The 26,327-nt window shown below is 42.6% G+C and overlaps 1 protein-coding gene across 1 annotated transcript in view; it reads left to right on the top strand.

The window, feature by feature from the left end:
• tjap1 (tight junction associated protein 1 (peripheral)) overlaps window positions 1–26,327 on the top strand; it is a 43,469-nt gene that overhangs the window by 12,524 nt on the left and 4,618 nt on the right. Inside the window, exons 2-6 of the mRNA XM_034551706.1 lie at window positions 7,383–7,533; window positions 10,888–10,916; window positions 11,508–11,669; window positions 13,923–13,989; window positions 20,138–20,245. Of these exons, the coding sequence (XP_034407597.1) occupies window positions 7,414–7,533; window positions 10,888–10,916; window positions 11,508–11,669; window positions 13,923–13,989; window positions 20,138–20,245 (486 nt within the window). The 5' untranslated portion in view covers window positions 7,383–7,413. The remainder of the gene's footprint in view (window positions 1–7,382; window positions 7,534–10,887; window positions 10,917–11,507; window positions 11,670–13,922; window positions 13,990–20,137; window positions 20,246–26,327) is intronic.

Below are 26,327 nucleotides of genomic sequence, written 5' to 3'. Positions count from 1 at the left end.
GAAGCCGATATCGTGATTTCAAGAAGCCGATATCGTGATCTTTATTGAAGAAGCCGATATCGTGATCTTTATTGAAGAAGCCGATATCTTGATCTTTATTGAAGAAGCCGATATCGTGATCTTTATTGAAGAAGCCGATATCGTGATCTTTATTGAAGAAGCTGATGTCGTGATCTTTATTGAAGAAGCCGATATCTTGATCTTTATTGAAGAAGCCGATATCGTGATCTTTATTGAAGAAGCCGATATCGTGATCTTTATTGAAGAAGCCGATATCTTGATCTTTATTGAAGAAGCCGATATCGTGATCTTTATTGAAGAAGCCGATATCGTGATCTTTATTGAAGAAGCCGATATCTTGATCTTTATTGAAGAAGCCGATATCGTGATCTTTATTGAAGAAGCCGATATCGTGATCTTTATTGAAGAAGCAGATATCGTGATCTTTATTGAAGAAGCTGATATCGTGATCTTTATTGAAGAAGCTGATATCGTGATCTTTATTGAAGAAGCCGATATCGTGATCTTTATTGAAGAAGCTGATATCGTGATCTTTATTGAAGAAGCCGATATCGTGATCTTTATTGAAGAAGCTGATATCGTGATCTTTATTGAAGAAGCCGATATCGTGATCTTTATTGAAGAAGCTGATATCGTGATCTTTATTGAAGAAGCTGATATCGTGATCTTTATTGAAGAAGCCGATATCGTGATCTTTATTGAAGAAGCTGATATCGTGATCTTTATTGAAGAAGCCGATATCGTGATCTTTATTGAAGAAGCCGATATCGTGATCTTTATTGAAGAAGCCGATATCGTGATCTTTATTGAAGAAGCCGATATCGTGATCTTTATTGAAGAAGCTGATGTCGTGATCTTTATTGAAGAAGCTGATATCGTGATCTTTATTGAAGAAGCCGATATCGTGATCTTTATTGAAGAAGCCGATATCGTGATCTTTATTGAAGAAGCCGATATCGTGATCTTTATTGAAGAAGCCGATATCGTGATCTTTATTGAAGAAGCCGATATCTTGATCTTTATTGAAGAAGCCGATATCGTGATCTTTATTGAAGAAGCTGATATCGTGATCTTTATTGAAGAAGCCGATATCTTGATCTTTATTGAAGAAGCCGATATCGTGATCTTTATTGAAGAAGCCGATATCTTGATCTTTATTGAAGAAGCCGATATCGTGATCTTTATTGAAGAAGCCGATATCGTGATCTTTATTGAAGAAGCTGATATCGTGATCTTTATTGAAGAAGCTGATATCGTGATCTTTATTGAAGAAGCAGATATCGTGATCTTTATTGAAGAAGCTGATATCGTGATCTTTATTGAAGAAGCTGATATCTTGATCTTTATTGAAGAAGCCGATATCGTGATCTTTATTGAAGAAGCCGATATCTTGATCTTTATTGAAGAAGCCGATATCGTGATCTTTATTGAAGAAGCCGATATCGTGATCTTTATTGAAGAAGCCGATATCGTGATCTTTATTGAAGAAGCTGATATCGTGATCTTTATTGAAGAAGCCGATATCGTGATCTTTATTGAAGAAGCTGATATCGTGATCTTTATTGAAGAAGCTGATATCGTGATCTTTATTGAAGAAGCCGATATCGTGATTTCAAGAAGCCGATATCGTGATCTTTATTGAAGAAGCCGATATCGTGATCTTTATTGAAGAAGCCGATATCTTGATCTTTATTGAAGAAGCCGATATCGTGATCTTTATTGAAGAAGCCGATATCGTGATCTTTATTGAAGAAGCTGATGTCGTGATCTTTATTGAAGAAGCCGATATCTTGATCTTTATTGAAGAAGCCGATATCGTGATCTTTATTGAAGAAGCCGATATCGTGATCTTTATTGAAGAAGCCGATATCTTGATCTTTATTGAAGAAGCCGATATCGTGATCTTTATTGAAGAAGCTGATATCGTGATCTTTATTGAAGAAGCCGATATCGTGATCTTTATTGAAGAAGCCGATATCGTGATCTTTATTGAAGAAGCTGATGTCGTGATCTTTATTGAAGAAGCCGATATCGTGATCTTTATTGAAGAAGCTGATGTCGTGATCTTTATTGAAGAAGCCGATATCTTGATCTTTATTGAAGAAGCCGATATCGTGATCTTTATTGAAGAAGCCGATATCGTGATCTTTATTGAAGAAGCCGATATCTTGATCTTTATTGAAGAAGCCGATATCGTGATCTTTATTGAAGAAGCCGATATCGTGATCTTTATTGAAGAAGCCGATATCGTGATCTTTATTGAAGAAGCCGATATCGTGATCTTTATTGAAGAAGCTGATGTCGTGATCTTTATTGAAGAAGCCGATATCTTGATCTTTATTGAAGAAGCCGATATCGTGATCTTTATTGAAGAAGCCGATATCGTGATCTTTATTGAAGAAGCCGATATCTTGATCTTTATTGAAGAAGCCGATATCGTGATCTTTATTGAAGAAGCTGATATCGTGATCTTTATTGAAGAAGCTGATATCGTGATCTTTATTGAAGAAGCCGATATCGTGATCTTTATTGAAGAAGCCGATATCGTGATCTTTATTGAAGAAGCAGATATCGTGATCTTTATTGAAGAAGCTGATATCGTGATCTTTATTGAAGAAGCCGATATCGTGATCTTTATTGAAGAAGCCGATATCGTGATCTTTATTGAAGAAGCTGATATCGTGATCTTTATTGAAGAAGCCGATATCGTGATCTTTATTGAAGAAGCCGATATCGTGATCTTTATTGAAGAAGCCGATATCGTGATCTTTATTGAAGAAGCCGATATCGTGATCTTTATTGAAGAAGCTGATATCGTGATCTTTATTGAAGAAGCCGATATCGTGATCTTTATTGAAGAAGCTGATATCGTGATCTTTATTGAAGAAGCCGATATCGTGATCTTTATTGAAGAAGCTGATATCGTGATCTTTATTGAAGAAGCCGATATCGTGATCTTTATTGAAGAAGCCGATATCGTGATCTTTATTGAAGAAGCTGATATCGTGATCTTTATTGAAGAAGCCGATATCGTGATTTCAAGAAGCCGATATTGTGATCTTTATTGAAGAAGCCGATATCGTGATCTTTATTGAAGAAGCTGATATCGTGATCTTTATTGAAGAAGCCGATATCGTGATCTTTATTGAAGAAGCCGATGTCGTGATCTTTATTGAAGAAGCCGATATCGTGATCTTTATTGAAGAAGCCGATATCGTGATCTTTATTGAAGAAGCTGATATCGTGATCTTTATTGAAGAAGCCGATATCGTGATCTTTATTGAAGAAGCCGATATCGTGATCTTTATTGAAGAAGCTGATATCGTGATCTTTATTGAAGAAGCCGATATCGTGATTTCAAGAAGCCGATATTGTGATCTTTATTGAAGAAGCCGATATCGTGATCTTTATTGAAGAAGCTGATATCGTGATCTTTATTGAAGAAGCCGATATCGTGATCTTTATTGAAGAAGCCGATGTCGTGATCTTTATTGAAGAAGCCGATATCGTGATCTTTATTCACAAAGCGATATTAGGATCTTTATTTACTCAGGTGAGATTCAGAGTGACTCCTCCGTAGTAACAGTAGTAGTAGTATTGATAGTAGTAGTATTAATAGTAGTAGCAGTAGTATTAATAGTAGTAGCAGTAGTATTAATAGTAGTAGCAGTAGTATTAATAGTAGTAGTATTGATAGTAGTAGCAGTAGTATTAATAGTAGTAGCAGCAGTATTAATAGTAGTAGTAGCAGTAGTATTAATAGTAGTAGTATTAATAGTAGTAGTATTGATAGTAGTAGTATTGATAGTAGTAGCAGTAGTATTAATAGTAGTAGTATTAATAGTAGTAGTATTACTAGTAGTAGTATTAATAGAAGTAGCAGTAGTATTAATAGTAGTAGCAGTAGCATTTATAGTAGTAGCAGTAGTATTAATAGTAGTAGCAGTAGTATTAATAGTAGTAGCAGTATTGTTAATAGTAGTAGAAGTAGTGTTGATAGTAGTAGCAGTAGTATTAATAGTAGTAGTAGTAGTATTAATAGTAGTAGCAGTAGTATTAATAGTAGTAGCAGTAGTGTTGATAGTAGTAGCAGTATTAATAGTAGTAGCAGTAGTATTAATAGTAGTAGTAGTAGTATTAATAGTAGTAGCAGTATTAATAGTAGTAGCAGTAGTATTAATAGTAGTAGTAGTAGTATTAATAGTAGTAGCAGTAGTATTAATAGTAGTAGCAGTAGTATTAATAGTAGTAGCAGTATTAATAGTAGTAGCAGTAGTATTAATAGTAGTAGTAGTAGTATTAATAGTAGTAGCAGTAGTATTAATAGTAGTAGCAGTATTGTTAATAGTAGTAGAAGTAGTGTTGATAGTAGTAGCAGTAGTATTAATAGTAGTAGTAGTAGTAGTAGTATTAATAGTAGTAGCAGTAGTATTAATAGTAGTAGCAGTAGTGTTGATAGTAGTAGCAGTATTAATAGTAGTAGCAGTAGTATTAATAGTAGTAGTAGTAGTATTAATAGTAGTAGCAGTATTAATAGTAGTAGCAGTAGTATTAATATTAGTAGTAGTAGTATTAATAGTAGTAGCAGTAGTATTAATAGTAGTAGCAGTAGTATTAATAGTAGTAGCAGTATTAATAGTAGTAGCAGTAGTATTAATAGTAGTAGTAGTAGTATTAATAGTAGTAGCAGTAGTATTAATAGTAGTAGTAGTAGTATTAATAGTAGTAGCAGTAGTATTAATAGTAGTAGTAGTAGTATTAATAGTAGTAGCAGTAGTATTAATAGTAGTAGTAGTAGTATTAATAGTAGTAGCAGTAGTATTAATAGTAGTAGTAGTAGTATTAATAGTAGTAGCAGTATTAATAGTAGTAGTAGTAGTATTAATAGTAGTAGCAGTAGTATTAATAGTAGTAGCAGTAGTATTAATAGTAGTAGTAGTAGTATTAATAGTAGTAGCAGTAGTATTAATAGTAGTAGCAGTAGTATTAATAGCAGTAGCAGTAGTGTTGATAGTAGTAGCAGTAGTATTAATAGTAGTAGCAGTATTAATAGTAGTAGTAGTAGTATTGATAGTAGTAGCAGTAGTATTAATAGTAGTAGCAGTATTAATAGTAGTAGTAGTAGTATTAATAGCAGTAGCAGTAGTATTAATAGTAGTAGCAGTAGTATTAATAGTAGTAGTAGTATTAATAGTAGTAGCAGTAGTATTAATAGTAGTAGCAGTAGTATTAATAGTAGTAGTAGTAGTATTGATAGTAGTAGCAGTAGTATTAATAGTAGTAGTAGTATTAATAGTAGTAGCAGTAGTATTAATAGTAGTAGCAGTATTTCTGCCTGGGAATGAATAAAGTATATATCTATTAATAGCAGCAATAGCAGTAGTAATAGTAGTAGCAGTATTAATAGTAGTAGAAGTAGCAGTAGTAATGGCAGTATTAATAGTAGTAGCAGTATTTCTGCCTGGGGATGCATATACTATATCTATTAATAGCAGCAATAGCAGTAGTAACAGGAATACTAGCAGTAATAGCAGTATTAATAGTCGTAGCAGTAGTAATATATGTATTTATAGTAGTAGCAGTATTATTACCAAGTAGCAGTATTAATAGTAGCAGTAGTAATAGAAGTATTTATAGTAGTAGCAGTATTATTACCAAGTAGCAGTATTATTACCAAGTAGCAGTATTAATAGTAGCAGTAGTAATAGAAGTATTTATAGTAGTAGCAGTATTATTAGCAAGTAGCAGTATTAATAGAAGTATTAGTAGGAGCTGTAATAATAATAATGCATTTTATTTATAAAGCAATTTTTATTCAAAAATAATCTCACTATTAATAGTAGTAGTAGTAGAACACTGACTTTACTATTTGTGTATTTTATTTATCTTAAGGGGTAAAGTGTGTTGTTAGCATGTTAGCTTGTGATAGCTCTGTTATTCAAATAAACATGATAACGATGGCCTCATTCAGATCAATGCAGCTGCACTTCCTGTTCTGGAAACTGTTTGAGATCAATGTGATGCCTGAGGCTCACACACACACACGCACTACATGTATTGACACACTTGTGAGGACCACCATTCATCTATGTTTGAGTTTTGGACTTACAAAGTGAAGTTTTGAACATGATGTCCTGACATTGAAGGTTTAAAACCTGGTCCTCGCAAAGTCACAATCATCAAACACACACAAAGAATCTTGTGAGGACATTCCTCAAACATAAACCTCCTACACCTCCAGTTACACAGTGAGACCGTTGTTCAGGAGTACACACACGTGCAGGGTATGACATGTCCTCACAGTGCAGGGACATGTCATGTCCTCACAGTGCAGTGACATGTCATGTCCTCACAGTGCAGGGACATGTCATGTCCTCACAGTGCAGTGACATGTCATGTCCTCACAGTGCAGTGACATGTCATGTCCTCACAGTGCAGTGACATGTCATGTCCTCACAGTGCAGGGACATGTCATATCCTCACAGTGCAGGGACATGTCATGTCCTCACAGTGCAGGGACATGTCATGTCCTCACAGTGCAGGGACATGTCATATCCTCACAGTGCAGGGACATGTCATGTCCTCACAGTGCAGGGACATGTCATGTCCTCACAGTGCAGGGACATGTCATGTCCTCACAGTGCAGGGACATGTCATGTCCTCACAGTGCAGGGACATGTCATGTCCTCACAGTGCAGTGACATGTCATGTCCTCACAGTGCAGGGACATGTCATGTCCTCACAGTGCAGGGACATGTCATGTCCTCACAGTGCAGGGACATGTCATGTCCTCACAGTGCAGGGACATGTCATGTCCTCACAGTGCAGGGACATGTCATGTCCTCACAGTGCAGTGACATGTCATGTCCTCACAGTGCAGGGACATGTCATGTCCTCACAGTGCAGGGACATGTCATGTCCTCACAGTGCAGTGACATGTCATGTCCTCACAGTGCAGTGACATGTCATGTCCTCACAGTGCAGGGACATGTCATGTCCTCACAGTGCAGGGACATGTCATGTCCTCACAGTGCAGTGACATGTCATGTCCTCACAGTGCAGGGACATGTCATGTCCTCACAGTGCAGGGACATGTCATGTCCTCACAGTGCAGGGACATGTCATGTCCTCACAGTGCAGGGACAAACGAACAGGTGTGTGAGAGGGAGGCATGTTTGATGTTGATGAGGGGCGACCGAGCATTGATCTACACACACACACAACACCCCCCCACACACACACACACACAGACAGAGAGAGAGAAGTGAGTCCAGTCCAGTCGTGGTTGAGGCGTTGTGGTCAGAGGGTGGCGGCGGGCGGTTGGTGTCAGCGTCGCAGCCTAACTCTTCTTCTGCCGGTAGGACTGACAGCGGTGAAGGAAGAAGTCCCAGGATGACCAGCGCCGCCCCTGCCAGGAAGCCATACCGCAAGGCTCCGCTGCAGCACCGCGAGACGCGCCACGCCCCGCCTGTCGGTCCTTCTCCATCTGCGCCGCAGCCCGACATCAATCAGGTAAACCTACACCCCCTAAACACGACCCCACCCCCCTTGCAGCACCTCCCCCACTTCCTCGTGGCCCCCTCTCAGCAGCCACGGGGTACCGGGTCGCAACGCGGTGTTGAAACTTCACCGCTTTTGCTCTCGGACAGCGAGCTGGACGTCTCGAGTCTCTCCAGCCTGGAGTTCTGCGTTCCACCGCCGCCTCTTTTCAGCACCCACCGACGCAACCGGACCACAACCACGGCGGTGGGTGTCACCACAAGTCCTCGCCGTGTAGCAAGTCACTCCATGAGCAGTAACAGCGATGGTTTTCCAACACATGGAAAGGCCGCCGCGGGCAGGAAACCCTCCTCCGCCCGCATCTCCAGAGGAGAGCGCCACGACCGCACTCACCGGACGCAGCCTCCGAAAGGGATCCTGAAGCAGCCGGCCTCGCTGGGTGTGGAGTATGCCTATGATGTCATCAGAAAGTCAAAGTCAGAGGAGCTGCTGGACGACAGCAGGGAGCGTAGCGGAGCCCTCCACCTGCCCACTCGCACTCTGGAACGGTCAGATCAGCGGGCACCGTCCTCGCGGCGGTCCTCGGACCCACCTTTGCCTTGCAGGACAGATTGGAACTGGAAGATGCAGGTTCTGGAGGAGAAGGTCCGCTTCTCCAACTTTCTGGATGAAATCACCTGTCGTGTCCTGAGCCCCGCCCACCTGACGCTGCTCGGCAGGATGTCCTCCAGTGAGCGAGGAAGCCCCACCCCCCAGCGCCAGGGCAGCCCCGCCCACAGGAAGCAGCAGGCGATAGGTAAGTCTGCTGATCGGACTCGGCGCTGGGACGACTGGGTGGCGGCGATGCAGCGGCCCGGCAGCTGGTACCAGCCCCTGCAGGGAGAGAGGTCGGGGCAGGAGACCCTCCGCCGGCAGTGTAGTGTCAAAGAGAAGGCGGGGCCTAAAGAGGAGGAGTGGAGGATGAATAGAGGAGTAAAGATGGAGGTTCAGGAGACAGAGGAACCACAAAGGCACAAACACAGACCTCCTGCTTCTAATCAGTCTCTTCTGTCCCACATCAAGGTAGGTTAGAGGGGGGGCACCTTGATCATCAACTTTACAACACATCAGTGTTTAGTGATATAATATAAACAGTCCTATATACCTACAACAGATAAATATATTTAGTTATCTAATATAAGCAGTTCTAGATTGATAAATTGTTCAGAACACAAATGATCAGAGCAGAAATCTGCAGCTGCAGAACGCAGTGATCTGATTGGCTTTTGGGCTGCAGAGTGATTGATCTCACAGCTCTCTAGGCGATCGATCAGCTGAGAGGTTCCACTGTGTAAAACACCGCTGCATTCTGGGAGAGGATGTGTTTCCATACGTCGACAGAGATCGATGAAGAAACGGGAAACATCTGACATCACTGATGGGTTACATGTCAGTCATGTGATCAATTGTCTGATCCGTCAAATGAGAGCAGCAGTCCAGGAGAAGTCGTGGAAATCAAGGAGGTTTTAAAATCAATCAATCAATACACAATCAAAAATATATATTTATCATTTTGTCATTATTTTAACAAACAATTAAACTATTAATCAAAATCATAAAAGTGTACAATACAAGGAATATGGTGTGTAAGAGTAAACAGTGCAATAGTTTACGACTAAATTTAAAATGTACAATAAAATATGATAATTAATATATATTGAGTATATTATTATCATCATCAATGTGTTTTTATTAAAAGGTAAGTTTGTATGTAAGTCAAAGTGCAAAGGAAAATAAATAAATAAATGTAATTAAAAACTGTTGCTAAAGACCCAAGACAATAAAAAAGCTAATAATTAATAATTGTTCTGTAAAATGTCCAAACGTTTGCCAGAATAGTCTAATTACAAAATGAAGAATCAAATTAAACTAATTATAATGACACTGGTTATTTATCTTTACAATAGTAATGATGAATAGTAGATATTGTTTCAATCAAAGAGCTTTTTCAATTCAGTTTATTTTGTGTAGCCCAAAATCACAAATTACAAACTCCCCTCAGAGGGTTTTACAATCTGTACACATACGACATCCCTGACCTTTGACCTCACATCGAATCAGGAAAAACTCCCAAAAAATAGAAAAAACCCTTTCAGGGGAAAAAAGGGAAGAACCCTTCAGGAGAGCAACAGAGGAGGATCCCTCTCCCCGGATGGACAGATGAATAGATGTCATGTGACCAGATGAACAGAGTTACAGAGTTACATAAACACATTACATGAATATGACAATGTATGAATGGAACTCCAATCCATGAAACAGAAGGAGGTAGAGAGGAGGGGGGGCGGGGCATCAGCAGGGCCAATGGGAGGCCGGCTCACCAGCATCAGACACCTCCAGGTCCAATGGACCCTATGAGACGTGAAGTCACAACGACTCCGGGGAGGAAGCAGAGTTAATAAGGTGCAATGGAGAGATGTAAATTCATCCATAAGGAGAGAGAGAAGAAGAGATAGGTGCTCAGTGTATCCTAAAACATCCCCCAGCAGCCTATAAGCCTATAGCAGCATATCAAGGGGCTGGACCAGGGCAAACCTGATTCAGCCCTAACTATAAGGGCTATTAAAGAGGAAAGTCTTAAGTCTATTCTTGAATGAGGTGACTGTGTCTGCCTCCAGGACTGAAAGTGGAAGCTGGTTCCATAAAAGAGGAGCTTGATAACTGAAGGCTCTGGCTCCCATCCTACTTTTTAGGACTCTAGGAACCACAAGTAGCCCCGCATTTAGTGAGCGCAGCTCTCTAGTGGGGCAATATGGTACTACAAGCTCCTTAAGATATGATGGTGCATCACCAATCAAGGCTTTGTAGGCGAGGAGAAGAATTTTAAATGTGATTCTTCTGAGCGTTACTGTCTTACTTTTTATTAAATGATTAATATTTGATATATTATGAACTAAAAATATAGATCCAGTAACTAGAAGGGTTCTCATCTCATAACTATAAGGAAAATGAACCCTCCTGGTGATTCAGATCCGCTTCAGACTTTAGGGGCTTCCTCCTCGGGTTCTAAACTTTTCCACCAAGTTTCATTACAACCGGACTTGTAGCTCTTCGGTCATTCTGCTGACGGTCCTGATGCTCCGCCTCCAGCAGGTGAGAGGATGTTTCAACAGGTGAAAGCAGAGTGTTTGGTTACAGTCGGTGTTCTACTGCAGATATTAAGACAAAGCCTTTATAGGTCTTTTCATGTTCTAACATTTCTAAAGAACCAAACCTCTTGAGACATCGAGAAAATCATTTCTCTGTTTACATTAAAAGATTTCTGAATATATAAATATGTGCACATTAATACCTGAGACTAACTAACATCAGCTTGTTGTGTTACAGGAGGTGTTATCTGACTCGGACCGGATCAGGTGAGACTTGTATATTAGGAATGTTATTAAAGTTATTAATGATGATGTACATAGCACTGACTCAACTTTTCTTTCAGCCACGTTCTTCCCAACTAATGTGTTTATTGTACTTTTACTTGTAATTATTTATATATAGTAGTACTCTGTTTCAAGTGAAGGCTGTGCATTCAAACTCTTACTAAAAGTATTAGTCTCAAAAGTAAAGTATTCATTCTGCAAAATAACATAGATTATATTATAGTGGAGTACTACATTTATCGCTGAGCTGTAGTACAATAAAAAGTACAATATGTACCTCTGAGATGTAGTACAGTAAAATGTATATTTACCTCTTGAGATGTATTACAGTAAGAAAATACCACATTTATTTCTGAGATGTAGTACAATAACATTTACAATATGTACCCCTGATGTAGTCGAGAAATAGAAAGTAACAGAACATCTAAATACTCAAGTAAAGTACAAGTACCTCACAATAGTACAGTAGTTTGTTTAAATGTACTTAATGTTGAAATAATCTAACCTAACTAATCTAGTGTTGAAAACCGTCTCCCTGTAATGACCTCACTGACCTCTGACCCCTTTACCCAGAATCCTCCAGCAGCAGAATGAGGATCTCCAGCGCCGCCTCTCTCTCTCCACCCACAAGATGGAGGCCATTGAGGCGGAGTTTGATGGCGGCCGTCACTACATGGAGGCGGAGCTAAGCCGGACCAGAGACGACCTAGACAAGATGAGGGACAAGTTCCGCAGGTAAGGACTCTGATGATCCGGATCAGACTGTTCCAGGTTTTATCTGTGATGGTGATGGACGGGGTCAAAGGTCATCATGTTGCCCACTGAGTGAGGTCAATCATCTTTTATAACTCCTTCAATATCTCTTCTGTGATTCTTGTGTTAGTCATTATAACTCTTCTGAGACTCCTTCTATAACTCAACTGTGACTCCTTCTATAACTCTTCTGTGACTCATTCTTTGACTCGTTATTTGACTCGTTCTGTGATTCTTCTTTGACTCGTTATTTGACTCGTTCTGTGATTCTTCTTTGACTCGATCTTTTAATCTTCTGTGACTCATTATGTGACTCGTTCTTTGACTCTTCTGTGACTCGTTCTATGACTCTTCTGTGACTCGTTCTATGACTCATTCTGTGACTCTTCTGTGACTCGTTCTTTGACTCGATCTTTGACTCTTCTGTGACTCGTTCTGTGACTCGTTCTATGACTCTTCTGTGACTCGTTCTTTGACTCTTCTGTGACTCGTTCTTTGACTCGATCTTTGACTCTTCTGTGACTCGTTCTTTGACTCGTTCTTTGACTCTTCTGTGACTCGTTCTATGACTCTTCTGTGACTCGTTCTTTGACTCATTCTTTGACTCTTCTGTGACTCATTCTTTGACTCGATCTTTGACTCTTCTGTGACTCGTTCTATGACTCATTCTGTGACTCGTTCTTTGACTTCTGTGACTCGTTCTATGACTCTTCTGTGACTCGTTCTTTGACTCATTCTTTGACTCATTCTTTGACTCGTTCTTTGACTCGTTCTTTGACTCGTTCTTTGACTCATTCTTTGACTCTTCTGTGACTCGTTCTTTGACTCTGTGACTCGTTCTATGACTCTTCTGTGACTCGTTCTATGACTCTTCTGTGACTCGATCTTTGACTCGATCTTTGACTCGTTCTTTGACTCTTCTGTGACTCGTTCTTTGACTCGTTCTTTGACTCGTTCTTTGACTCTTCTGTGACTCGTTCTATGACTCATTCTGTGACTCTTCTGTGACTCATTCTTTGACTCTTCTGTGACTCGTTCTTTGACTCGATCTTTGACTTTTCTGTGACTCGTTCTTTGACTCGTTCTGTGACTCGTTCTTTGACTCGTTCTGTGACTCGTTCTATGACTCTTCTGTGACTCGTTCTTTGACTCGTTCTGTGACTCGTTCTTTGACTCTTCTGTGACTCGTTCTATGACTCTTCTGTGACTCGTTCTTTGACTCGTTCTGTGACTCTTCTGTGACTCGTTCTATGACTCGTTCTATAACTCTTCTGTGACTCGTTCTGTGACTCATTCTTTGACTCGTTCTTTGACTCGTTCTTTGACTCGTTCTGTGATTCTTCTTTGACTCTTCTGTGACTCGTTCTTTGACTCGATTTTTTAATCTTCTGTGACTCGTTCTTTGACTCGTTCTGTGACTTGTTCTTTGACTCGTTCTGTGACTCGTTCTATGACTCTTCTGTGACTCGTTCTTTGACTCGTTCTGTGACTCGTTCTTTGACTCTTCTGTGACTCGTTCTATGACTCTTCTGTGACTCGTTCTTTGACTCGTTCTGTGACTCTTCTGTGACTCGTTCTATGACTCGTTCTATAACTCTTCTTTGACTCGTTCTGTGACTCGTTCTTTGACTCTTCTGTGACTCGTTCTATGACTCTTCTGTGACTCGTTCTTTGACTCGATCTTTGACTTTTCTGTGACTCGTTCTTTGACTCGTTCTGTGACTCGTTCTTTGACTCGTTCTGTGACTCGTTCTATGACTCTTCTGTGACTCGTTCTTTGACTCGTTCTGTGACTCGTTCTTTGACTCTTCTGTGACTCGTTCTATGACTCTTCTGTGACTCGTTCTTTGACTCGTTCTGTGACTCTTCTGTGACTCGTTCTATGACTCGTTCTATAACTCTTCTGTGACTCGTTCTGTGACTCATTCTTTGACTCGTTCTGTGACTCGTTCTTTGACTCGTTCTGTGACTTGTTCTTTGACTCGTTCTGTGACTCGTTCTATGACTCGTTCTATAACTCTTCTGTGACTCGTTCTGTGACTCATTCTTTGACTCGTTCTTTGACTCGTTCTGTGATTCTTCTTTGACTCTTCTGTGACTCGTTCTTTGACTCGATTTTTTAATCTTCTGTGACTCGTTCTTTGACTCGTTCTGTGACTTGTTCTTTGACTCGTTCTGTGACTCGTTCTATGACTCTTCTGTGGCTACTGCTCAGTAACAGTTCTCTCTCTGCAGACTCCAGAACAGCTACACAGCATCTCAGAGAGCCAATCAGGACCTGGAAGAGAAGCTTCACGCCCTGGTAACCTTTCCTGATCTTTTACTCATCTTTTACTGTGTGTGTGTGTGTGTGTGTGTGTGTGTGTGTGTGTGTGTGATGATTAAATGAAAATACTCTCTGAGGCGGTGAATTGATTAACTGTGGAAAGTTGACGGACAGCAGGATTCTTTCCTCTGTCCTCTGTGTCCTCTCTCTGTCTCCTCTCTCTCTGTCCTCTCTGTCTCCTCTCTGTCTCCTCTCTATCTCCTCTCTATCTCCTCTCTGTCTCCTCTCTATCTCCTCTCTGTCTCCTCTCTGTCTCCTCTCTGTCCTCTGTGTCCTCTCTCTGTCTCCTCTCTGTCTCCTCTCTGTCTCCTCTCTGTCTCCTCTCTATCTCCTCTCTGTCTCCTCTCTGTCTCCTCTCTGTCTCCTCTGTGTCCTCTCTCTGTCTCCTCTCTGTCTCCTCTCTATCTCCTCTCTGTCTCCTCTGTGTCCTCTCTCTGTCTCCTCTCTGTCTCCTCTCTGTCTCCTCTCTGTCTCCTCTCTGTCTCCTCTCTGTCTCCTCTCTGTCCTCTGTGTCCTCTCTCTGTCTCCTCTCTATCTCCTCTCTGTCTCCTCTCTGTCTCCTCTCTGTCTCCTCTCTATCTCCTCTCTGTCTCCTCTCTGTCTCCTCTCTGTCTCCTCTCTATCTCCTCTCTGTCTCCTCTCTGTCTCCTCTCTGTCTCCTCTCTGTCTCCTCTCTGTCTCCTCTCTGTCTCCTCTCTGTCTCCTCTCTGTCTCCTCTCTGTCTCCTCTCTATCTCCTCTCTGTCTCCTCTCTGTCTCCTCTCTATCTCCTCTCTGTCTCCTCTGTGTCTCCTCTGTGTCCTCTCTCTGTCTCCTCTCTGTCTCCTCTCTGTCTCCTCTCTATCTCCTCTCTGTCTCCTCTGTGTCTCCTCTGTGTCCTCTCTCTGTCTCCTCTCTGTCCTCTCTCTGTCTCCTCTCTGTCTCCTCTCTGTCTCCTCTCTGTCTCCTCTGTGTCCTCTCTCTGTCTCCTCTCTATCTCCTCTCTGTCTCCTCTCTGTCTCCTCTCTATCTCCTCTCTGTCTCCTCTGTGTCTCCTCTCTGTCTCCTCTCTGTCTCCTCTCTATCTCCTCTCTGTCTCCTCTCTGTCTCCTCTCTGTCTCCTCTCTGTCTCCTCTGTGTCCTCTCTCTGTCTCCTCTCTATCTCCTCTCTGTCTCCTCTCTGTCTCCTCTCCGTCTCCTCTCTGTCTCCTCTCTATCTCCTCTCTGTCTCCTCTCTGTCTCCTCTGTGTCTCCTCTCTGTCTCCTCTCTGTCTCCTCTGTGTCTCCTCTCTGTCTCCTCTCTGTCTCCTCTCCGTCTCCTCTCTGTCTCCTCTCTATCTCCTCTCTGTCTCCTCTCTATCTCCTCTCTGTCTCCTCTCTGTCTCCTCTCTGTCTCCTCTCTGTCCTCTGTGTCCTCTCTCTGTCTCCTCTCTGTCTCCTCTCTGTCTCCTCTCTGTCCTCTGTGTCCTCTCTCTGTCTCCTCTCTATCTCCTCTCTATCTCCTCTCTGTCTCCTCTCTGTCTCCTCTCTGTCCTCTGTGTCCTCTCTCTGTCTCCTCTCTATCTCCTCTCTATCTCCTCTCTGTCTCCTCTCTATCTCCTCTCTGTCTCCTCTCTGTCTCCTCTCTATCTCCTCTGTGTCTCCTCTCTGTCTCCTCTCTGTCTCCTCTCTGTCTCCTCTCTATCTCCTCTCTGTCTCCTCTCTGTCTCCTCTCTGTCCTCTGTGTCCTCTCTCTGTCTCCTCTCTATCTCCTCTCTATCTCCTCTCTGTCTCCTCTCTATCTCCTCTCTGTCTCCTCTCTGTCTCCTCTCTATCTCCTCTGTGTCTCCTCTCTGTCTCCTCTCTGTCTCCTCTCTGTCTCCTCTCTGTCTCCTCTCTGTCTCCTCTGTGTCCTCTCTCTGTCTCCTCTGTGTCCTCTCTCTGTCTCCTCTCTATCTCCTCTCTGTCTCCTCTCTGTCTCCTCTCTGTCTCCTCTCTGTCTCCTCTCTGTCTCCTCTCTATCTCCTCTGTGTCTCCTCTGTGTCCTCTCTCTGTCTCCTCTCTGTCTCCTCTCTGTCTCCTCTCTGTCCTCTGTGTCCTCTCTCTGTCTCCTCTCTATCTCCTCTCTATCTCCTCTCTGTCTCCTCTCTATCTCCTCTGTGTCTCCTCTCTGTCTCCTCTCTGTCTCCTCTCTGTCTCCTCTCTGTCTCCTCTCTGTCTCCTCTTTGTCTCCTCTCTGTCTCCTCTCTGTCTCCTCTCTGTCTCCTCTCTATCTCCTCTCTCTGTCTCCTCTCTATCTCCTCTCTGTCTCCTCTGTGTCTCCTCTCTGTCTCCTCTCTGTCTCCTCTCTGTCTCCTCTCTATCTCCTCTCTGTCTCCTCTCTGTCTCCTCTCTATCTCCTCTCTATCTCCTCTCTATCTCCTCTCTGTCTCCTCTCTGTCTCCTCTCTGTCCTCTGTGTCCTCTCTCTGTCTCCTCTCTATCTCCTCTCTATCTCCTCTCTGTCTCCTCTCTATCTCCTCTCTATCTCCTCTCTATCTCCTCTCTGTCTCCTCTCTGTCTCCTCTCTGTCCTCTGTGTCCTCTCTCTGTCTCCTCTCTGTCTCCTCTCTGTCTCCTCTCTGTCCTCTCTCTGTCCTCTCTCTGTCTCCTCTCTGTCTCCTCTCTGTCTCCTCTCTGTCTCCTCTCTGTCCTCTCTCTGTCTCCTCTCTGTCTCCTCTCTGTCTCCTCTCTGTCTCCTCTCTGTCCTCTCTCTGTCCTCTCTCTGTCTCCTCTCTGTCTCCTCTCTGTCCTCTCTCTGTCTCCTCTGTGTCTCCTCTGTGTCCTCTCTCTGTCTCCTCTCTATCTCCTCTCTATCTCCTCTCTATCTCCTCTCTGTCTCCTCTCTGTCTCCTCTCTGTCTCCTCTCTCTGTCTCCTCTGTGTCCTCTCTCTGTCTCCTCTCTATCTCCTCTCTGTCTCCTCTCTATCTCCTCTCTGTCTCCTCTCTGTCTCCTCTCTGTCTCCTCTGTCTCCTCTCTGTCTCCTCTCTGTCCTCTCTCTGTCTCCTCTGTGTCCTCTCTCTGTCTCCTCTCTATCTCCTCTCTGTCTCCTCTCTATCTCCTCTCTATCTCCTCTCTGTCTCCTCTCTATCTCCTCTCTATCTCCTCTCTGTCTCCTCTCTGTCTCCTCTGTCTCCTCTCTGTCTCCTCTCTGTCCTCTCTCTGTCTCCTCTGTGTCCTCTCTCTGTCTCCTCTCTATCTCCTCTCTGTCTCCTCTCTATCTCCTCTCTATCTCCTCTCTGTCTCCTCTCTATCTCCTCTCTATCTCCTCTCTGTCTCCTCTGTCTCCTCTCTGTCTCCTCTGTGTCCTCTCTCTGTCTCCTCTGTGTCCTCTCTCTGTCTCCTCTCTATCTCCTCTCTGTCTCCTCTCTGTCTCCTCTCTGTCTCCTCTGTGTCCTCTCTCTGTCTCCTCTCTGTCTCCTCTCTGTCTCCTCTGTGTCCTCTCTGTCTCCTCTCTGTCTCCTCTCTGTCTCCTCTGTGTCCTCTCTCTGTCTCCTCTCTGTCTCCTCTCTGTGTCCTCTCTCTGTCTCCTCTGTGTCTCCTCTCTGTCTCCTCTCTATCTCCTCTCTATCTCCTCTCTGTCCTCTCTCTGTCCTCTCTCTGTCTCCTCTCTGTCTCCTCTCTGTCTCCTCTCTGTCTCCTCTCTGTCTCCTCTGTCTCCTCTCTGTCTCCTCTCTGTCCTCTGTGTCCTCTCTCTATCTCCTCTCTGTCTCCTCTCTATCTCCTCTCTGTCTCCTCTCTGTCTCCTCTCTGTCTCCTCTGTCTCCTCTCTGTCTCCTCTCTGTCCTCTCTCTGTCTCCTCTGTGTCCTCTCTCTGTCTCCTCTCTATCTCCTCTCTGTCCTCTCTCTGTCCTCTCTCTGTCTCCTCTCTATCTCCTCTCTGTCTCCTCTCTGTCTCCTCTGTCTCCTCTCTGTCTCCTCTCTGTCCTCTCTCTGTCTCCTCTGTGTCCTCTCTCTGTCTCCTCTCTATCTCCTCTCTGTCTCCTCTCTATCTCCTCTCTATCTCCTCTCTGTCTCCTCTCTATCTCCTCTCTATCTCCTCTCTGTCTCCTCTGTCTCCTCTCTGTCTCCTCTGTGTCCTCTCTCTGTCTCCTCTGTGTCCTCTCTCTGTCTCCTCTCTATCTCCTCTCTGTCTCCTCTCTGTCTCCTCTCTGTCTCCTCTCTGTCTCCTCTGTGTCCTCTCTCTGTCTCCTCTCTGTCTCCTCTCTGTCCTCTGTGTCCTCTCTCTGTCTCCTCTGTGTCTCCTCTCTGTCTCCTCTCTGTCTCCTCTCTGTCTCCTCTCTATCTCCTCTCTGTCTCCTCTCTGTCTCCTCTCTGTCTCCTCTCTGTCTCCTCTCTATCTCCTCTCTGTCTCCTCTCTGTCTCCTCTCTGTCTCCTCTCTGTCTCCTCTCTGTCTCCTCTCTATCTCCTCTCTATCTCCTCTCTGTCTCCTCTCTGTCTCCTCTCTATCTCCTCTCTGTCTCCTCTCTATCTCCTCTCTATCTCCTCTCTGTCTCCTCTGTCTCCTCTCTGTCTCCTCTGTGTCCTCTCTCTGTCTCCTCTGTGTCCTCTCTCTGTCTCCTCTCTATCTCCTCTCTGTCTCCTCTCTGTCTCCTCTCTGTCTCCTCTCTGTCTCCTCTCTGTCTCCTCTGTGTCCTCTCTCTGTCTCCTCTCTGTCTCCTCTCTGTCCTCTGTGTCCTCTCTCTGTCTCCTCTGTGTCTCCTCTCTGTCTCCTCTCTGTCTCCTCTCTGTCTCCTCTCTATCTCCTCTCTGTCTCCTCTCTGTCTCCTCTCTGTCTCCTCTCTGTCTCCTCTCTATCTCCTCTCTGTCTCCTCTCTGTCTCCTCTCTGTCTCCTCTCTGTCTCCTCTCTGTCTCCTCTCTATCTCCTCTCTATCTCCTCTCTGTCTCCTCTCTGTCTCCTCTCTGTCCTCTGTGTCCTCTCTCTGTCTCCTCTGTGTCTCCTCTCTGTCTCCTCTCTGTCTCCTCTCTATCTCCTCTCTGTCTCCTCTCTGTCTCCTCTCTGTCTCCTCTCTATCTCTATCTCCTCTGTGTCTCCTCTCTGTCTCCTCTCTGTCTCCTCTCTGTCTCCTCTGTGTCTCCTCTCTGTCTCCTCTGTGTCCTCTCTCTGTCTCCTCTCTGTCCTCTCTCTGTCTCCTCTCTGTCCTCTCTCTATCTCCTCTCTGTCTCCTCTCTGTCCTCTCTCTGTCTCCTCTCTATCTCCTCTGTGTCTCCTCTCTGTCTCCTCTCTGTCTCCTCTGTCTCCTCTCTGTCTCCTCTCTGTCCTCTCTCTGTCTCCTCTCTGTCTCCTCTCTGTCTCCTCTGTGTCCTCTCTCTGTCTCCTCTCTGTCCTCTCTCTGTCTCCTCTCTGTCTCCTCTCTGTCTCCTCTGTGTCCTCTCTCTGTCTCCTCTCTGTCTCCTCTCTGTCTCCTCTGTGTCTCCTCTCTGTCTCCTCTGTGTCTCCTCTCTGTCTCCTCTGTGTCCTCTCTCTGTCTCCTCTCTGTCCTCTGTGTCCTCCTCAGTGTCTCTTGAAGCCTCTGGTGGTGTCCTCAGCCTCTCTAGTAGTCCTCACAAACCTCCCTGAGGGACAACGGCCCGTCTCGATGTCTCAAACCACTTCCTGTTTGTCTGTTGACGTCCTTCATCTTCTTTTTCTCCTCTTCTCTCACGCTGCTCTGTAACGGACCGACTCATCTTCATCTTCTTCATCTTCATCATCAGGCGGCCGTCAGTCAGACATGGGTTCATGCAGTTGGGTTTCATTCATGTTCTTTCTCCTGCTCCGCCTTCCTCGTCATCCTCAGTCTTCTTCCTCTTTGGTGTCTGTTTTCTGAAACCACGTGATTTTAGTCTGAAGAATTCTATTCTTTGTTATTGTTGTTAAGGGAATGAATATTAAAATATAAACTTTATTTACATTAAATAGTGATATTTATAATAGAGTATGACGTTATGAGATGAAATATTTGTAAAAGGGAAAAATGTAATTTACAGAACTTTGGAAAAAAAATTTTTTTCCTAGTTCAGATGTTATTGTAGAAGATGAAAGTCAACATCTCACTGTAGGCCCGCCTCCTGTCACATCAGGCTCCTGATTGGCTGCCTCACTGTGATGACAGTTGGTGATGTCATGTCCATGCTCCTCCCACAGCTACGGAAGGTGGAGAAGGACAAAAAGACGATGGACCAGGAAATCGTGGAGCTCACCAACAAACTGCTGGACGCCAAGAACACCATCGACCGTCTGGAGGAGCTCAATGTGAGTATCTGGTACTAGTACTGTAGTATGTGAGTATCTGGTACTAGTACTGTAGTATGTGTGTACTCTGGTACTAGTACTGTAGTATGTGAGTATCTGGTACTAGTACTGTAGTATGTGAGTATCTGGTACTAGTACTGTAGTATGTGAGTATCTGGTACTAGTACTGTAGTATGTGAGTACTCTGGTACTAGTACTGTAGTATGTGTGTACTCTGGTACTAGTACTGTAGTATGTGTGTATCTGGTACTAGTACTGTAGTATGTGAGTATCTGGTACTAGTACTGTAGTATGTGAGTATCTGGTACTAGTACTGTAGTATGTGTGTACTCTGGTACTAGTACTGTAGTATGTGAGTATCTGGTACTAGTACTGTAGTATGTGTGTACTCTGGTACTAGTACTGTAGTATGTGTGTACTCTGGTACTAGTACTGTAGTATGTGTGTACTCTGGTACTAGTACTGTAGTATGTGAGTATCTGGTACTAGTACTGTAGTATGTGTGTACTCTGGTACTAGTACTGTAGTATGTGTGTACTCTGGTACTAGTACTGTAGTATGTGAGTATCTGGTACTAGTACTGTAGTATGTGAGTATCTGGTACTAGTACTGTAGTATGTGTGTACTCTGGTACTAGTACTGTAGTATGTGTGTACTCTGGTACTAGTACTGTAGTATGTGTGTACTCTGGTACTAGTACTGTAGTATGTGAGTATCTGGTACTAGTACTGTAGTATGTGAGTATCTGGTACTAGTACTGTAGTATGTGTGTACTCTGGTACTAGTACTGTAGTATGTGAGTATCTGGTACTAGTACTGTAGTATGTGAGTATCTGGTACTAGTACTGTAGTATGTGAGTATCTGGTACTAGTACTGTAGTATGTGTGTACTCTGGTACTAGTACTGTAGTATGTGTGTACTCTGGTACTAGTACTGTAGTATGTGAGTATCTGGTACTAGTACTGTAGTATGTGAGTATCTGGTACTAGTACTGTAGTATGTGTGTACTCTGGTACTAGTACTGTAGTATGTGAGTATCTGGTACTAGTACTGTAGTATGTGTGTACTCTGGTACTAGTACTGTAGTATGTGTGTACTCTGGTACTAGTACTGTAGTATGTGAGTATCTGGTACTAGTACTGTAGTATGTGAGTATCTGGTACTAGTACTGTAGTATGTGTGTACTCTGGTACTAGTACTGTAGTATGTGAGTATCTGGTACTAGTACTGTAGTATGTGAGTATCTGGTACTAGTACTGTAGTATGTGTGTACTCTGGTACTAGTACTGTAGTATGTGTGTACTCTGGTACTAGTACTGTAGTATGTGTGTACTCTGGTACTAGTACTGTAGTATGTGAGTATCTGGTACTAGTACTGTAGTATGTGTGTACTCTGGTACTAGTACTGTAGTATGTGTGTACTCTGGTACTAGTACTGTAGTATGTGAGTATCTGGTACTAGTACTGTAGTATGTGAGTATCTGGTACTAGTACTGTAGTATGTGTGTACTCTGGTACTAGTACTGTAGTATGTGTGTACTCTGGTACTAGTACTGTAGTATGTGTGTACTCTGGTACTAGTACTGTAGTATGTGTGTACTCTGGTACTAGTACTGTAGTATGTGAGTATCTGGTACTAGTACTGTAGTATGTGTGTACTCTGGTACTAGTACTGTAGTATGTGTGTACTCTGGTACTAGTACTGTAGTATGTGTGTACTCTGGTACTAGTACTGTAGTATGTGAGTACTCTGGTACTAGTACTGTAGTATGTGAGTATCTGGTACTAGTACTGTAGTATGTGAGTATCTGGTACTAGTACTGTAGTATGTGAGTATCTGGTACTAGTACTGTAGTATGTGAGTATCTGGTACTAGTACTGTAGTATGTGAGTATCTGGTACTAGTACTGTAGTATGTGAGTATCTGGTACTAGTACTGTAGTATGTGTGTACTCTGGTACTAGTACTGTAGTATGTGAGTATCTGGTACTAGTACTGTAGTATGTGAGTATCTGGTACTAGTACTGTAGTATGTGAGTATCTGGTACTAGTACTGTAGTATGTGAGTATCTGGTACTTAGTACTGTAGTATGTGAGTATCTGGTACTAGTACTGTAGTATGTGAGTATCTGGTACTAGTACTGTAGTATGTGAGTATCTGGTACTAGTACTGTAGTATGTGAGTATCTGGTACTAGTACTGTAGTATGTGTGTACTCTGGTACTAGTACTGTAGTATGTGAGTATCTGGTACTAGTACTGTAGTATGTGAGTATCTGGTACTAGTACTGTAGTATGTGTGTACTCTGGTACTAGTACTGTAGTATGTGAGTACTCTGGTACTAGTACTGTAGTATGTGAGTACTCTGGTACTAGTACTGTAGTATGTGAGTATCTGGTACTAGTACTGTAGTATGTGTGTACTCTGGTACTAGTACTGTAGTATGTGTGTACTCTGGTACTAGTACTGTAGTATGTGAGTATCTGGTACTAGTACTGTAGTATGTGAGTATCTGGTACTAGTACTGTAGTATGTGTGTACTCTGGTACTAGTACTGTAGTATGTGTGTACTCTGGTACTAGTACTGTAGTATGTGTGTACTCTGGTACTAGTACTGTAGTATGTGTGTACTCTGGTACTAGTACTGTAGTATGTGAGTATCTGGTACTAGTACTGTAGTATGTGTGTACTCTGGTACTAGTACTGTAGTATGTGTGTACTCTGGTACTAGTACTGTAGTATGTGTGTACTCTGGTACTAGTACTGTAGTATGTGAGTACTCTGGTACTAGTACTGTAGTATGTGAGTATCTGGTACTAGTACTGTAGTATGTGAGTATCTGGTACTAGTACTGTAGTATGTGAGTATCTGGTACTAGTACTGTAGTATGTGAGTATCTGGTACTAGTACTGTAGTATGTGAGTATCTGGTACTAGTACTGTAGTATGTGAGTATCTGGTACTAGTACTGTAGTATGTGAGTACTCTGGTACTAGTACTGTAGTATGTGAGTACTCTGGTACTAGTACTGTAGTATGTGTGTACTCTGGTACTAGTACTGTAGTATGTGAGTATCTGGTACTAGTACTGTAGTATGTGAGTATCTGGTACTAGTACTGTAGTATGTGTGTACTCTGGTACTAGTACTGTAGTATGTGAGTACTCTGGTACTAGTACTGTAGTATGTGAGTATCTGGTACTAGTACTGTAGTATGTGAGTATCTGGTACTAGTACTGTAGTATGTGAGTACTCTGGTACTAGTACTGTAGTATGTGAGTATCTGGTACTAGTACTGTAGTATGTGTGTACTCTGGTACTAGTACTGTAGTATGTGTGTACTCTGGTACTAGTACTGTAGTATGTGAGTATCTGGTACTAGTACTGTAGTATGTGAGTATCTGGTACTAGTACTGTAGTATGTGTGTACTCTGGTACTAGTACTGTAGTATGTGTGTACTCTGGTACTAGTACTGTAGTATGTGAGTACTCTGGTACTAGTACTGTAGTATGTGAGTATCTGGTACTAGTACTGTAGTATGTGTGTACTCTGGTACTAGTACTGTAGTATGTGTGTACTCTGGTACTAGTACTGTAGTATGTGAGTATCTGGTACTAGTACTGTAGTATGTGAGTATCTGGTACTAGTACTGTAGTATGTGTGTACTCTGGTACTAGTACTGTAGTATGTGTGTACTCTGGTACTAGTACTGTAGTATGTGAGTATCTGGTACTAGTACTGTAGTATGTGAGTATCTGGTACTAGTACTGTAGTATGTGTGTACTCTGGTACTAGTACTGTAGTATGTGTGTACTCTGGTACTAGTACTGTAGTATGTGAGTATCTGGTACTAGTACTGTAGTATGTGAGTATCTGGTACTAGTACTGTAGTATGTGTGTACTCTGGTACTAGTACTGTAGTATGTGAGTACTCTGGTACTAGTACTGTAGTATGTGTGTACTCTGGTACTAGTACTGTAGTATGTGTGTACTCTGGTACTAGTACTGTAGTATGTGAGTATCTGGTACTAGTACTGTAGTATGTGTGTACTCTGGTACTAGTACTGTAGTATGTGAGTATCTGGTACTAGTACTGTAGTATGTGTGTACTCTGGTACTAGTACTGTAGTATGTGAGTATCTGGTACTAGTACTGTAGTATGTGAGTATCTGGTACTAGTACTGTAGTATGTGTGTACTCTGGTACTAGTACTGTAGTATGTGTGTACTCTGGTACTAGTACTGTAGTATGTGTGTACTCTGGTACTAGTACCGTAGTATGTGTGTACTCTGGTACTAGTACTGTAGTATGTGTGTACTCTGGTACTAGTACTGTAGTATGTGAGTATCTGGTACTAGTACTGTAGTATGTGTGTACTCTGGTACTAGTACTGTAGTATGTGTGTACTCTGGTACTAGTACTGTAGTATGTGTGTACTCTGGTACTAGTACTGTAGTATGTGTGTACTCTGGTACTAGTACTGTAGTATGTGAGTACTCTGGTACTAGTACTGTAGTATGTGTGTACTCTGGTACTAGTACTGTAGTATGTGTGTACTCTGGTACTAGTACTGTAGTATGTGAGTATCTGGTACTAGTACTGTAGTATGTGTGTACTCTGGTACTAGTACTGTAGTATGTGAGTATCTGGTACTAGTACTGTAGTATGTGTGTACTCTGGTACTAGTACTGTAGTATGTGAGTATCTGGTACTAGTACTGTAGTATGTGTGTACTCTGGTACTAGTACTGTAGTATGTGTGTACTCTGGTACTAGTACCGTAGTATGTGTGTACTCTGGTACTAGTACTGTAGTATGTGTGTACTCTGGTACTAGTACTGTAGTATGTGAGTATCTGGTACTAGTACTGTAGTATGTGTGTACTCTGGTACTAGTACTGTAGTATGTGTGTACTCTGATACTAGTACTGTAGTATGTGTGTACTCTGGTACTAGTACTGTAGTATGTGTGTACTCTGGTACTAGTACTGTAGTATGTGTGTACTCTGGTACTAGTACTGTAGTATGTGAGTATCTGGTACTAGTACTGTAGTATGTGTGTACTCTGGTACTAGTACTGTAGTATGTGAGTACTCTGGTACTAGTACTGTAGTATGTGTGTACTCTGGTACTAGTACTGTAGTATGTGTGTACTCTGGTACTAGTACTGTAGTATGTGAGTATCTGGTACTAGTACTGTAGTATGTGTGTACTCTGGTACTAGTACTGTAGTATGTGAGTACTCTGGTACTAGTACTGTAGTATGTGTGTACTCTGGTACTAGTACTGTAGTATGTGAGTACTCTGGTACTAGTACTGTAGTATGTGTGTACTCTGATACTAGTACTGTAGTATGTGTGTACTCTGGTACTAGTACTGTAGTATGTGTGTACTCTGGTACTAGTACTGTAGTATGTGAGTATCTGGTACTAGTACTGTAGTATGTGTGTACTCTGGTACTAGTACTGTAGTATGTGAGTACTCTGGTACTAGTACTGTAGTATGTGTGTACTCTGGTACTAGTACTGTAGTATGTGTGTACTCTGGTACTAGTACTGTAGTATGTGTGTACTCTGGTACTAGTACTGTAGTATGTGAGTATCTGGTACTAGTACTGTAGTATGTGTGTACTCTGGTACTAGTACTGTAGTAAGTGAGTACTCTGGTACTAGTACTGTAGTATGTGTGTACTCTGGTACTAGTACTGTAGTATGTGAGTATCTGGTACTAGTACTGTAGTATGTGAGTATCTGGTACTAGTACTGTAGTATGTGTGTACTCTGGTACTAGTACTGTAGTATGTGTGTACTCTGGTACTAGTACTGTAGTATGTGTGTACTCTGGTACTAGTACTGTAGTATGTGTGTTCTCTGGTACTAGTACTGTAGTATGTGTGTACTCTGGTACTAGTACTGTAGTATGTGAGTACTCTGGTACTAGTACTGTAGTATGTGAGTATCTGGTACTAGTACTGTAGTATGTGTGTACTCTGGTACTAGTACTGTAGTATGTGAGTATCTGGTACTAGTACTGTAGTATGTGTGTACTCTGGTACTAGTACTGTAGTATGTGAGTACTCTGGTAC

Source organism: Cyclopterus lumpus, chromosome 15, assembly GCF_009769545.1.
Source record: "Cyclopterus lumpus isolate fCycLum1 chromosome 15, fCycLum1.pri, whole genome shotgun sequence".
NCBI classification, from domain to species: domain Eukaryota; kingdom Metazoa; phylum Chordata; class Actinopteri; order Perciformes; family Cyclopteridae; genus Cyclopterus; species Cyclopterus lumpus.
This window is presented reverse-complemented; position numbering and strand designations above follow the sequence as displayed.